Genomic DNA, 13,847 nt, shown 5'->3' with positions numbered 1-13,847 from the left:
GTCACGCAGATGATGAGTGTTTGTAAACTTTAGAGTGGATATGTATTTAAGATGATATGGTAAACGGATAAGGCTACAGATAGTAAACCAGTTTAGGTTGTGTGTTCTTAGAAAGCACAAGATATGAAAGTTTTCTTGCAGTTAATTGGTCAGTTTCTAATATTGATAAAGTGTAATGCAATTACTGAAAAATAGGACATTTTAATCAAACACTGCATCAAACACTGGTTTGATGATTAAATTATTAGGTTTGATATCAATTTTAGTATCACTGCACAAAAAGAACATTCAAAATCTTATATTTTTTTGGTTATTAAATACTCCACCCTAGCATTCTTTTGAGTAGCTAATGCAGTATCATATCCAGAAGTGTGGATTTTGGATTTTCACCAATATCTTGTTTTAATGATAGAGCTCTGTTTGAAGACCTCTCCTGCACATCTAAAGGGCAGGCATTATGTAAAATTGACTTTTTTGAGCTTTACATCAGGTTACAATGATATTTTCTCATTAAAAACATACCTGGAGTGTTGCTTTGATTCTTTCATGCCTGTTTGAGAAATCCTTGAATCACCTGCGGCAGCCATTCAGGGGTGCCTAAGCACTTTCTCATACAAAGCGCCACCTATTTCCAGCTGAGCTTCCGGCTCACAGAGCACCCCACCCCCACACATTTCCCACTCAGCTCCTCCAGACTAGCGGCAGCAGCAATTAGCAGTGGAACTGCATGTCTTCATAGCTCATACAAACTATTGTTCAGTCCACTGCTCTAAGAATGGTTGCAAATGGCATCGTGGAGGAGCATTTTTGTGAGGATGTGCGGAAGGCGCAGCGTTGGACAGCATAGGTGTTCTTAAAGAGACAGATGGCAATTTCCAAGCGTCAAATTCCAAGTGAAATTTCTTTTAAGTCATGTTTGATATACACAACATTTCTATAACAACTGAAGGTAACATAGTTACTTGATTTTGCTCTAAAATGGCACCATGTGCCTGGAAAATATTTGATACTCGCTGTTCAAGATATTCTCAGTACTTACTCTCTACTTCTGTTCTTCATTTTTTTAAAAAATGATCCACAATCATGGTTGTTCAAGTTCTTATATTCCTGCCTTTTCTTTTTCTTTTTTTATCACAAACTTTATGTGATAAACTTTAATGACAAAACATATTATAAAACTTCTGGACTTTCCAACTTTCCTAGTTCTCTTGTATAGCTGTCTGTGGTCAGGTGGTGTATGTTTTAAATTTAAATTCATTTGTTGTTCTCTTTTAGGTCCAGAAGCTGCAATGTATGTGTCCAGTAGAAGTGCGTGGTGTGTTCACTTTAGATGTGCGGCGCAGAGATGCAGTTATTGCGCTCTCTGTGTTTCTGGTGGAGTCTGGCCTACAGGTAGGTGTTGCCTTAACAGAGTAGTTTCACTTTATGTTCAGGTCTTACTTGCGTTTAAACCAGTAGGTCCATAAGTAGCATGTTTCACTCCTTTCAGACATAAAGAGATATACATTTTATCATGAAGACATTTAAAGTACAAAAAATATTGGTACGTTTTAGCATGGTAAATCCCAAATAGCACAACTGGTAATCTAATACAAACAAGTAATGCTTTATATTTTATGTTGTTTTCATTTTTTGTTTAAAGAAAAATGCATTCACTTTAACGTTTAACAACTAACTATCAGTCAACTTCTGGCTTCTACTCTCTCACAAGACTCCACATTATGCATATCACTTTTATAAGCTTATTCTCATAATCGCTTTAAGAAGGTGATTAGACATTCAGCTGACCCTGTAAGCCTCCAAACTCATCACACTCTGACACTCTTCCTTACCCTGTGAGATGATAGCTTAACTTTCACCTTACTGTTGTTTAAATACTAGATCCCAGAGCGGATGTCGGATTTTAAGCCTGCCTCATAAATATGAGCTGTCAGAACTTTCTTGGTAAACTAAGGTACTCCCTTGTGGGTTTGTTTGTGATGTGTAATGATTTGCTTTTCTCCCACAGCACAAAGACATGATTGTTCCCTACTTGCTGAGCCTATTGAAAGGCCTTCCACGGGTCCAGTGGATCGAAGAAGGGTTGGGAAAGAAAGAAAAGGGTATGTGAAATCCTCTTACCTTTGATTTACAGCAACCTCCACTGCAGCAGAGCACCAAGAGAACATTTTTGCTTTACAAGTACAAGTAGAAGACACTTCCAGGCAGTGATCTTAATGTGTCTGATGTCGGCTGGTTAAAGTTAAAGTCCACCCACTCCTGGCTGGCTCCGGCTCAGTTTCTACCTATGCATCATCATTTTGTTGCAGCCCACTTCCGTTTTAAACCTGTAAATAAACTACTTTGTACTCTTTAACTATTTCAGTCAGTTTACTATTGTTGGCAGGTAAGTATTTCAGTGAGTTATGGCCATAAATGCTGAGAAAACATTTCAGAAAGAGCTTAGCTTAGGCAATCGACACTTATGACATATGACAGACTTCCGATCAAATCAAAATAACTCAGTGACTTCTTATTGGTATATCTACAGTGTACTATGAGTAAATTATTAACTACAAGCATGAATTGAGTTTTATTTAATCTGAAAAGCAACAGTGATCAGAACTACAGGAGGGAAAATAACCTTCTAGTTAGATTTCTGCGTTTCGAATGGAGGAAAGACAGAAAATCGAGCAGAGTTTGGGAGTAGGTGGGACTAGCACTCCATTAAAACCAGTGTTGCTCTGGTCATTTATTGTTTTCTTTAGACCATCATGTCATACTGTCTGTAAGCTCAGATTAGATGCCTTGAAGTTTCTCTACTAAAACAGATGTTGCTGCTGTTATTTGTTATATATTACACAATATGTTATGTAATATAGCTGAGCAGCTAGAAACTGTCTCCTATAAGGAACTTATATTTACCCATCATATTCATAATTTTCTTTCTGTCTTTTAATCTTGTTGATTTTTATGTACAATATATATTTATGACTTTTTTGTTTCTCTTTCTTGCTTTTCAGATTTTCTCCCACTTGCAGAAAACTTCAGTTTTTGTCTAGTAACAATTTTATCAGATGTGGCTCAGAGAGACCCCGGGTCCCGACTGGATGTCAGTTCAAAATGAAGTGGTTGTTTATGATTTTTGACTCCAGGTTAAAATTTTTTCCAAGTGTTAACATATTATTTGTTACCTTCTCTGCAGATCTTAAGCACAATTCTGGAAGTCATGCGGGTATTTCAGGACATAGTCCAAAACCCTGATAATCATGACAAAGGTGCATACACAAGTTCCACAAAAACAACAACAATATGTTAGTGTTTCTGAAAAACAAAGCTTTAAGGGCGCCTTTGTTTTCTGCAGTTTTCCTGTGCAGGTACATTATCCCCAGTCTGCTCGGCATGACTCGAGCCTTCGGCCGCTACAGCCAAACAGAAGAAGCCCTGCTGTCCAAGTTGTTCCGCAAAGATTTGCCTCAGATCAGCTGCCAGATCACGGAGGAAAATGAAAGCGTGCGACGCAGATCCTTCAACGACTTTCGTTCCATCATGCCGTCTGCACTGCTGTCAGTGGTTCAGGGCAACACTGTGAACAGACGCTCAGCGTGCGGCTTGGATTCCTCTGTACAGGTTGGTGTGCGTTGTGATAGAAAGTTGGTGATATTCATGAAAAACTTTATTTTCAAAAAGTTTAACATGTTTGCACAGCTTTGGCATTCTTGTATCCTGTGTGACTTGATTACTGTTAAATTTGAATTGGTTAATTCATAAATGACTTAAATTTTTCTGATGTATGAAGTGTCTTTTAATTTGCTTTGTGATAGACCCTCACAGACCCAGCAGGCCACTCACCTTGCTCTCCCACGTCTCGTAGCCTACATAACTTTGAAGGTAAAAGTTAAGTATCTCCATTCGTCATGATATGAGCGTTTCATATCAGTCGATATCGATCATTTTTGATTAGTTTTTTGTTTTGAATACCTGAAATACTGCCGACCTGACATGACCTTTCCTGTTTCACTCTACTCTGTTGTTTTCTAATTTTAACCAGTTATGACACAGAGTGGAGAAATCTGGTCTCTTGGTCTTCTTGGTTAAATATTGTTCTCCAACAAACCTCAGAGGCCTTCAAAGAGCAGCTGGATTTATGCTGAGTCAGTCGTATATCAAACTAGACTTTTGGAAGTATTTGATTGCGCTGATTTTTTTTTTCCTTCAAGAAAATCAGAGAAATGGGGGATGTGTATACATATATTTGACATATTTAGATTTTTGTTTGTTAAAATAATAATTAAAGCCATCTTCTACTTCTCAAGACTGAAGTGAATTAGGATGAATCTGACTGACCTTAAAACTTATGCTCTACTTTGTGTTGGTCTATCATATAAAATATAAATAAAATGCCCTGTTTGATTTTATTCTGTTATAACATTTGAAAAAAGTTTAAGGGGTATAAATACTTTTACAATGCACTTTGTTTATGAGCTGTGGGGGTTTATGTTAATATTTATAATGTTTACTCAGAGAAAACTGTGGTTTGACAGAACTGCCTTCAATAAATGCATTTAAATTAGTAACTACTGTTTCTTATTTTATATTATTTATGTAATGCTTATCTTATTGGTTCTACTAATCGTTTTATGTTTCTGATTTTTCTTTTCCACAGTTGCTGTCCCAGACAGCAGCTTGGTAGAGCCTGACTACTATTTCACTACAGTCAGCTCCAGTTTCTCAATGTCTCCTCTTTTTATGGGTGCCAGTGAAAGTGAGGTGGAGATTCCTCTTGAGCTGCTCCAACAGCTCCTCAGCTTGGTGCAGTAGCTTTTTTTTATTTTTATTTTTTTACATTTGCTTCTGCTGATTCCCATTCTGCAGATTTGAGCAAATCTTGTTGGTTTACAGGTGAAAAACTTTGTTTCCGACTCTTTATTGAAGACTCTGGACACCACTATGACCGAAGTTACAGAGGTGATTAGATAAAAGCAATTTGTTTAGAATATTAGCAGAGTGCAAATATAAATATCACTTTCTATCAGTGGAATAATTTCTTCATTGCTTTCTTCCTTTTTCACTTTTAAAGTCTAATAATGGAATCAACCTCTATTACAAAACCTTCAGTGACCCCCTGTATGTGTGTGTGTTCAAAATGCTGCGAGACACACTCTACAACTTAAAAGGTAACACATTGTTCTTTTTAACTTAAAAGGTAACACATTGTTCTTTTTATGTACTAAAGCTCTTTAGTGGTACATTTACTACTGTATCAAACTGCCATGTTGTATTTCCAGCCTTGCAGCCTGCATTTGTGCGGGAAGTGCACGACTTTGTCCTGGAGCAGTTTAGCAGCAGCCTGTCGGAGCTGCAGCGGGTGCTTCACGATACGGCGGGGTTGCCCGGGGAACAGAGCTTGCTCAAGCTTCGATGCCAAGCCAATGCTGCCTGTGTGGATCTCATGGTGTGGGCCATCAAAGATGAGCAAGGTAATCCGTCGAAGCAGAACTCTATCAGAGAGGAGCTGGATAGTTTTACTCTTCTAGATGTGTCATTTTGGCTGTTTTTTCTCTTTCCAGGAGCTGAGAATTTGTGCACCAAACTATCAGAAAAGCTTCAGTCAAAAACTTCCAGCAAAGTTATTATTGCTCACATGCCCCTGCTCATTTGTTGCTTGCAGGTTTGTATATAGACAAAATACATACAGAGTAAGAGGAATATGGCACACAAAGTACTAGTCATTGGATGAGAGCTGGTCATTTACATTGCTTTGGTTTGTCTTGTCCGCTCTCCCAGGGTCTTGGACGTCTTTGTGAAAGGTTTCCGGTTGTTGCCCACTCTGCATCGACTTCTTTGAAGGATTTTCTGGTCATTCCTTCCCCGGTTCTTACTAAGCTCTACAAATATCACAGCCAATGCAGCACAGGTACACACCATACACACAGACTGTTTCAGATCCAGCTTCTTCCTGACCTCAGACTTTTCAGGATTAATGTTTGATTAACTAACATGGAAATTTACAGAACTCTTAATAATTATTGGCAGTGAAGATGTGTCAGACGCTTTAATATAAATGTAGCGTTAAGCCTCATATACAAAAATATTACTTTGAAAGTTTTTGAAAAATTCAGTTCTTAGTTAATGTACATTTATTCACTTGGGTAAAAAATACTACAGCAAATAAAACACCTAAACATAATGACTTTTGCTATGTGTTGACTTGGCCTTATGTTATGGATCAGTATCCTGAAAAAAGAATCAAAATACAACACATTTTAGGTTTTCTGTCACAGTCCACCTGTTGTTTTTTGTTTAAAATGTCCTGGTATTTCAAAGACTTCATATTGTCATGTCTTTCTAACAAGATTCCTAAGATCTTTAGGGGAGAAACAGACCCTCCTCTGTACTGTTATTCTTTACAACATTATTTTGTGTTTTACTCAGAGCCCACCTGGAGTGTTGCTCCTGAAAAGCCTAAAACCTTTATATCATTTGACCATAGACTCAATTAAACCCTACTAGTGTTAAGCTAACACCATGTTTGTAATTGTAATGGAAGGACAGAAAAGGTTGTTTTCTGGCAGGCCTCCCAGACACATTTTTGGTTTGTTGTGGTGGAAACAAGGCGAACTCCAAGATAGCACGTTTTTGCTGCAAGTCTCAGACAGGTTGTTTTGGATTTTATTTAACCTCTCTCCATCCTTCCCACTGTTTGCGGAAGAAAAACAAACTCAGGTCCTCATCCAGTCTTGCTCGTCTTGTTCCAGTTGTTTTAAACTTTCAATTATTACTCTGATGTTCGCTGCGGGCAAGTTTAGGCAAGTAACTGTCTAGTTACTGCCTTTCCCTGTCTTGATGAGATTAAAACCTACCCGCCTTCCCTGAATGGGATTGTTTTCTCTTCTGAAGAGTGGCTAGGTGAAATGTGCCTTGGTGTTGCATCATATCTATACCTCAGGAAAACAGAGTAATGGATTACTAATTTATAGTTCCTAGGCTTACTGATCATCTGCGAAGAGATAATTATAGATTAAAAACTTCCTCCATAAGATTTATTTTGTGAGATTGTTTGTGATGATGATAAGCTTTAGAGGTCCAGTTTATGAAATACAAAAGTCTTGGCTGAAAGCGAAGAGGATAAATTAGTCTGACTAATTACACATTGACATACAGACAGCACCAGTCACAGTTTTAATGGTCATCCACCATTGATCTGAACAGTTACAGATTCAGTACATTTCAGGTTACAGATTTGTTTTGGCCTGTACTGTCTGCACAGCCTGGTTACTGATAGTTTACCTCTTACATTTAACACCCGTTGTTTTCTTTAGGCACAGGAGAAATTAGGATAAATGTGACGAATGAGTATAGTCAGTCAACCGTCAACTTGTTCACAAATAAAAGAGACCAGCCCTCCATGTACGAGCAGCTCAGAGACATTTCCATCGACAACATCTGCAGGTAAAATGAAAACACACCAGGCACATTTGAGAGTTGAACTTCTGAGTTTTTTTGTTTTTTTGTCAGTGTTCACTCTGTTTGTTCTTCCCCCTCAGATGTCTCCAAGCCGGTTTGACGATGGACCACGTGATCGTAGAGGCCTTTTTAGCAAGTCTTTCCAACCGTCTGTACATTTCACAGGAGAATGACAAGTGAGCTGCATCTCTAGCAGGAAGTTTAGGAAATCTGGTTTAGTCACCCAGAATACATTCAAATGAAGGTGACTCAGAGGAATGGCTTTAAAAATATAACTTTTGCCTCTCTCAGGGATGCTCATCTAATTCCAGAGCACACCATCAAAGCGCTGGGTCATATTGCAGTCGCTCTCAGAGACACTCCTAAAGTCATGGAGCACATCCTACAAATCCTTCAACAAAAGTTCTGCCAGCCTCCTTCCCAGCTGGACGTGCTCATCATAGACCAACTGGGCTGCATGGTCATCACAGGGAATGTGAGTCCAAAGTGATCATACAGCTCTACACCAGATTCAATCTATTTAGGATTAGAGGGAATATAAAAGTTTAGATTAATTAATGTAAAAGTGCATGGAATTTCAACGTGTGTGTTTGGTGGCAGAGGAGGAAGATTATATATTGTCACAAGATGGACTTGAGTATTGCTATTCCTGTGCATCTGGTAGGTGTTATCTAATCGCTCACCCGTTGAATATGTGACACACCAGCTGGTTTTTAATAAGGTATCTTGTGATAACCAGCCAGTGTTGAAGGTGATGAACTACATTTAGGAGTTTAAAATAGATCTGCGGTTCACTGATTAGCATGTTATCTCTCGTCTTCTTTTCTTCTAGCCGTACATCTACCAGGAGGTGTGGAATCTGTTTCAGCAGATCAGCGTGAAAGCCAGTTCTGTGGTTTACTCAGCCACCAAAGACTACAGAGATCATGGCTACAGGTCAGGACGCATCATAAAAATATTTTTGTATCATGTTCCTGATATTTTAGTATCAGATTTTATTATTTTAGTATCAGATTTTATTTGCCAATGTGTTGGATACTAAAATTTCCCCAGTCACCTATAAGAGGCCCCTCTCAGTGTAAAGTACTCCAAATGAAATTTCCTCAAAGAACGTGATGACAAGGATTATATTTCATGGCTTTACCATCATCCAATGTTTCCAGTCTCTCACAGGAGAACTGTTTGTTTTTCTCTTTATATGAAATACTTTAACTTTCCACTACTTGTCCTCTGAATGCAGAGGTCTTTCAGTTTAGGTATTGAAAAAATGAAAACCAGATTAAACTGTATTATGATTTTAATGAGGGAAGAGCTTTTTTTCCTTTTAAATTCTCAAATTGGAGGTTTATCGTTTGCCATTAAACTTCTTCTTTGGCCTTTCAAGAAACTTGAAACAGTAACTTCATTATGTTTTTAACTAAGGGACAGTTTGTAATTTTAGTCCTAAATAATGTATGTTTATGTAGACTTTAGCTTGTTCTCAGGCGTTTTTTCATCTATCCAACCTTTTTCCCTTCAAGGCATTGCTCTCTGGCTGTGATCAATGCTTTAGCAAACATCGCAGCCAACCTGCAGGGGGAGCAACTGGTGGACGAGCTGCTGATGAACCTTTTAGAGCTTTTTGTCCAACTGGGACTGGAAGGAAAAAGAGCAAGTGAAAGGGCCTCTGACAAGGGAACAGCACTGAAGGTGTGTGCACCACTGCCTCAGCATCCAAACACAAAAGGAAAATACACTTTGCTTTTTTATGTCAATAATTTCTTTCTCTCTGTAGGCATCCAGCAGTGCTGGGAACCTTGGAGTTCTTATTCCAGTCATAGCTGTGGTAAGTATATGCTTAGAGACGGTTGGTATTCAGATTGTTTTAACTTAATTCCCAAAGTAAATTTTTTTACTTTTACTTAAAGAATAAGAAAAATAACAACAATCAAAAACAATAAACAACAAAATCAATCTCATGACTGCAGCCGTTTTAAATTCAAGGTGTCAAAAATCAGTTAACATCAAAAGTTTAGAAAGGAATCAATACTAAGATTTATGACTAAATATGTATTATTTTCAAGCTTTATGAATTTCTAAATGGGGGAAAATGATAATAAAAAAATCATGTAAGAAATAATTTCTTGAGTAAGACTGAGGCAAACATATTTTGAGCAGAGCAGCCTCTGACCGGGTAATAAAAACATTGATATGTTGGGGCATAAATGAGCATAAATTTGCATGTGTAGGAAGAATATTAAAGTTCTGTAAGGACATTGTGGTTGTAAAATTCAATCTGATGCTTTCTTTGTGTTTTTGTATTAAAAACTGACCTACTAAATATGTTTATATCTAGCAGTACTTTGTCATTATGTTAACCTCAGGAGTTTTAGGTTAGTTCAAAGTAAGTTATTAAACCAAATTTAGACACTTTTCTTCATTTAAGAAGAATTTTAACAAAAACAGATTTTATTCTCTTTTCTGGTTTTATGTATTTTATTATCTCAACATATGTGGTGTTTTTACAGTTTGTTTTAAACCTCCATGGTACAGCATTAGAGTATCTACAGAGACATAATAATGTCTGCACACTTCTCCACCCACCTTGTAAATTATAAAACATTAACAGACAGATAACAAGCGTTCAGTGAGCCAATCAAACAGACTTCGTACTTTGAGCAATTTGAAGAAGTTTGAGTGTCCATTCTGAGTCTAAATTGTTTTAGAAAAAGAAACGAGACTCCTGAGAAGTTGTTTCAAATTGTTTAGATGATCAGTTCTGTGAGGGATTTACCACCCGGCCTATGAACACGAGGCAGTCTGTGCGGTGCTCGTAGATCAGGAACAGGAACGGATGATCCACTGTGAAGCGAATCTGAGAGGAGAGCGGCATGAACCCCACTTGAGTCAGGGCAGCAGCTTCTGTTCCCTCCTCGTTCACAGTGATGGTTCCCTGGTGCTTCAGCTGCAATAACGCCATTAAATATTTCAGAATATAAAAAGATGGTGAAGACCGTGATGTTGGCATTGCTCTGTTTTACTCACCCAGTTCAAGGCAACTTTTTCTGAAGTCATTCCACTGAAATCTCCACTCTCCTTGAAAATGTCAGTGAGTCCCATCTCCTTCAGATTTTCAATCAAGTCATAGTTTTGCTCCAGTTTGAAGCGAGGTAACGAGACCTCACGAGTCCTGGCAGAGACAATGGATGCTGTCGTCACAATTTAGCACAACTAAATCTGAACTATTTCCACTGAAAAGTTTATGACTCAACAGCAGTAAATATTGTGTTACCTTGCTGATATTTACCCGGTTGCTGAAGATATAAACAGTTTTACTAATCTGATAATAGATCTTCCTGTTTTTTGCATGTCTTTGCTGCACAGGCTGTTAACAGCTTATTTACTGTGACAAGACATTTCTATTAAATGTTCATACAGTTAAAGACGTTTTTGCAGCTGCTAAATTTAAATGTTCTCTTGCATTTCCAGTAAGTCCCTATTGCAGTGATTACTCAATTTCACAACTATTTCTTTCTGTCCATTTGTGAAAGGGTAAATGCAGTGATGAACTGCTTTGTAAACGGCAAATACGGTCACTTTAAATATTTGCTTGTGACCAACCTGTTTGTCATGTTCTTGAGCCACTTGTTGACAACAGTTGGTGAAATCTGCTGCTCCAGCGTCCTCATGCCAGTGATCTTCCTTGGCAAAGCAATGAGCATGCTGATGTTTCCTGTGTATGGAAGCTGAAGATAAGAAGGTTTATATGCTGGTTAGTTTATAATGGATTATTTTGTGTGCTTGTCAGACATTCTTGTTAAATATAAAGATTAGAGCTGCACAAAATATTCAATCTCCATTGTCATTGTAACAACTATTCAGGGCAATCGGTCATCATGAAGGCATCAGTCTACAAACTGTAGCTACAGTAACGGGCGAGAAAAACCAACATTGCAGCTTTTCTAGTCTCCCTACATTGTCCTCCAGCCCATTTAATTTAAGAACAGCAAAGCAGTTACTGTTGAATCCTCTTGGATTCAGACTTAAAACCAACCTGCCTTTGCCCATTTGACCTGCTCTGTAAAGGAGACATCTTTACTATGAAGTTATTTATTGATTTTACTTGATTGGATATTTATTGATAGAGGAGTCCTTAAGCAGTCCTGAAAATTCTGAAATTTGCTTTTAATGTTTCTTGGGCCTGGATGAGTTTGGAAAAAACTTTGCTTCTCCAGACTTTTTTTTCCTTGTTGAATTTCTTCCATTTTTGTCTGAGGACAAAAATCTAATACTGCTTGATTAGTGGAGTTGTTGCTTTATCTTTGATTTGCCACATCACACCTCAATTTTAGCATTTCACTTATCAAGATTTTGTTTTTGGACTCACTGAGTGAAAACGTGTAATATTGCGAGTGCAATAGTTGGTAGGCTATAACTGTTCAGACATCCTGCATTCATACCCTATGACTCGATTTATTAGCTCAGTCAGATGAAGTCCCACTGTCCTTTACACCAACACCTGATCTACATCTTGGTCAAAAGGCTAAAGCTCATGGAAAATGGTGGGATCATCATAACATGGCCTCATGATGATGGAGAGGAAAGAGAGTGGTGAGAAAAACATGGGTTAATAGTTGTCCTAGGAATACTCAACTAATTATCTCAATTCTCCTGATATTGTTCAGCTGTAATCTGTATAAAGCCACCCACCTGCAGGATGTCACACTCCAGCTCGTGGTCGGCAGCAGCCAGGTAGTTCCCCTTGTTCACCATCATTGGCACGCGCACGTTTGTTTTGTCATTAACTCTAAAGTTTCGGTAGTAAGTCATTTCTTTCGGGAATTTCTGCTCCCACGTCCCTGTTTGTACAAGGACCAAAGACTGTCATTGGCATTCATGCTTTGACATTACTTCATTGTAAAATTGTATTTCTCTCACCTTTGAAGTACAGGTAGTTAAGTAGCATCAGCACCATGTCTGGATCCACACTCTTAAGCGGCTCCTTGATCAGCCCTTTGGTTAGTTTTTCAATGCGCCGGTTGGCCTTGCTCAGGAACGCTGGCTCTCTGAAATCTACTGACTGCGGCTCGGCGAAATAATAGGCCTTCGTTTCGGTGCGGAAGGTTTCTTTTACTGACACGTTTTTCTTAAGGTAGACATCATTGACAGACCGGAGCGTGTACCCAAAGTTCCTCCTGAAAAGCCTGTGCGTCAACTTCCTGAACAGCTTATGGACTGTTGTGTTGTCGTAGTGATGACTAGCATTGACAAACTCTGCGAATCCCAGGGCTTTGTAGATCTGATGGTGAGTTTCAGATCCAGCACCTAAAGACATCATCCCCATGGCGATGGAGATCCCAGCAGGCGCCAGCAGGATGTTGTCAGTCTGGTTGACGTCGTTGCGGATACTTCTGTAGAGATTAAAGCCAAAGCGGGCGTTCACCATGTTGAGGCGCTGAAGGCGAGAATGACCATGGAAGAGCCGTAGGAGTCTGGCTCGGCGAATCTTCGGGTCGGACGACTCGGCAAAGATGTCGATGTCTGGGGCCGGTGTGGCTATCTCGTCGATCTCATCCCCCTCACTGAAAATGATTAAATTCATAATGCATGTTTCAAAATAAATTAAACTGGAATTTATGTCCTAAAATATACTGGTTTGAGATTGTGTATACCCCATTATTAAAGTTATTCTTAGTTAGTTATCTAACACAAACAAATCCCCTGAAACTTACATGTAATCATCACTTCCTGCGGCCAGGATCTTATCAAAGTCAATATAATCTTCATCCTCGAAGCCGTCGAAAACGAGGTCATTGGTGACGGTGTTTTCTTTGTGGAAGTCCAAAGGAATTGCCTCAACATCCACTGGACTACCTGGCTGTGAGCCTCTAGGGTTTGGATTTGGGTCATTGAAGTGAGAATTGAGCTCTTTAATGCCGGCCAGGGACGGACTGGCCAGCAAACACACCACAGAAATGACGGTGAACACCCACATCCTTAAGGCAGAGCACATAAAATGTCTAGAGCAAAACTTTTCAGTGATCTGACAAATAGGTTCTACTAAACAACAAGATAAAAAGCCAAGGATTTCTGTGTAAATTAGCAGCCTGCAAAGTGTCTTACCTTTACTGTGACTGGTGGGAAGTTTTGTGCTGATTTTGTTTGTAGGACGAAGAATTCAAAACTGAACTTTGATGTGTGCTTCTCTTGAACAAATAGACAGATCAAACAGTCCAAAAAGTCCGCTGACTGACTAAAACCTTTAACTCTTCACAGTTCATCCCTTTGTTAAAAAAAATGTTTATTCTGATTAATTATTAATTAAGTAATTTCCTCTATGCTGACATGTCCTTTTAAAACTTTTTGTCTAATTTGCAGGTCTTTGTTTGACTTGTTTCTTGCATTTAGCTGTTTGCATTGGG

The 13,847-nt window shown here is 38.6% G+C and overlaps 2 protein-coding genes across 5 annotated transcripts in view; one reads left to right on the top strand and one right to left on the bottom strand.

The window, feature by feature from the left end:
- pi4kab (phosphatidylinositol 4-kinase, catalytic, alpha b) overlaps window positions 1-13,847 on the top strand; it is a 29,118-nt gene that overhangs the window by 1,319 nt on the left and 13,952 nt on the right. For all 3 annotated transcript variants that reach the window (XM_015001642.2, XM_015001643.2, XM_015001641.2), the window contains exons 2-19: window positions 1,276-1,392; window positions 2,009-2,102; window positions 3,003-3,091; window positions 3,185-3,257; window positions 3,344-3,609; window positions 3,804-3,870; window positions 4,646-4,791; window positions 4,882-4,947; window positions 5,060-5,156; window positions 5,268-5,459; window positions 5,550-5,650; window positions 5,767-5,896; window positions 7,302-7,431; window positions 7,527-7,622; window positions 7,738-7,921; window positions 8,279-8,382; window positions 8,967-9,135; window positions 9,221-9,271. In XM_015001642.2, coding sequence (XP_014857128.2) covers window positions 1,276-1,392; window positions 2,009-2,102; window positions 3,003-3,091; window positions 3,185-3,257; window positions 3,344-3,609; window positions 3,804-3,870; window positions 4,646-4,791; window positions 4,882-4,947; window positions 5,060-5,156; window positions 5,268-5,459; window positions 5,550-5,650; window positions 5,767-5,896; window positions 7,302-7,431; window positions 7,527-7,622; window positions 7,738-7,921; window positions 8,279-8,382; window positions 8,967-9,135; window positions 9,221-9,271 — 2,172 coding nt within the window. The remainder of the gene's footprint in view (window positions 1-1,275; window positions 1,393-2,008; window positions 2,103-3,002; window positions 3,092-3,184; window positions 3,258-3,343; window positions 3,610-3,803; window positions 3,871-4,645; window positions 4,792-4,881; window positions 4,948-5,059; window positions 5,157-5,267; window positions 5,460-5,549; window positions 5,651-5,766; window positions 5,897-7,301; window positions 7,432-7,526; window positions 7,623-7,737; window positions 7,922-8,278; window positions 8,383-8,966; window positions 9,136-9,220; window positions 9,272-13,847) is intronic.
- serpind1 (serpin peptidase inhibitor, clade D (heparin cofactor), member 1) lies at window positions 9,893-13,651 on the bottom strand. 2 transcript variants are annotated; one of them, XM_015001645.2, is made up of 7 exons: window positions 13,549-13,651; window positions 13,158-13,421; window positions 12,364-13,007; window positions 12,136-12,284; window positions 11,047-11,171; window positions 10,471-10,615; window positions 9,893-10,390 (listed from the first exon to the last, which is right to left on the bottom strand). In XM_015001645.2, the coding sequence occupies exons 2-7, from the start codon at window positions 13,418-13,420 to the stop codon at window positions 10,199-10,201; spliced, it is 1,518 nt and encodes a 505-aa protein (XP_014857131.2). In that variant the 5' UTR covers window position 13,421; window positions 13,549-13,651; the 3' UTR covers window positions 9,893-10,198. The 2 variants fall into 2 exon arrangements, with proteins under 2 accessions (XP_014857131.2, XP_014857130.2); XM_015001644.2 differs by lacking the exon at window positions 13,549-13,651 and having other exon boundaries at window positions 13,158-13,540.

Source organism: Poecilia mexicana, unplaced genomic scaffold (genome assembly GCF_051168715.1).
Source record: "Poecilia mexicana isolate PSO_F unplaced genomic scaffold, ASM5116871v1 scaffold_9, whole genome shotgun sequence".
Classification (NCBI taxonomy): Eukaryota; Metazoa; Chordata; class Actinopteri; order Cyprinodontiformes; family Poeciliidae; genus Poecilia; species Poecilia mexicana.
This window is presented reverse-complemented; position numbering and strand designations above follow the sequence as displayed.

Excerpts from the sequence above, each read along its gene's own strand:
- serpind1 (XM_015001644.2), bottom strand. The coding sequence starts at position 13,438 with ATGTGCTCTGCCTTAAGGATGTGGGTGTTCACCGTCATTTCTGTGGTG. Across the intron at positions 13,008-13,157 it reads GCAGGAAGTGATGATTACAT|TGAGGGGGATGAGATCGACG; the intron begins GTAAGTTTCAGG and ends AATCATTTTCAG. Across the intron at positions 11,172-12,135 it reads TGGAGTGTGACATCCTGCAG|CTTCCATACACAGGAAACAT; the intron begins GTGGGTGGCTTT and ends TCTTATCTTCAG.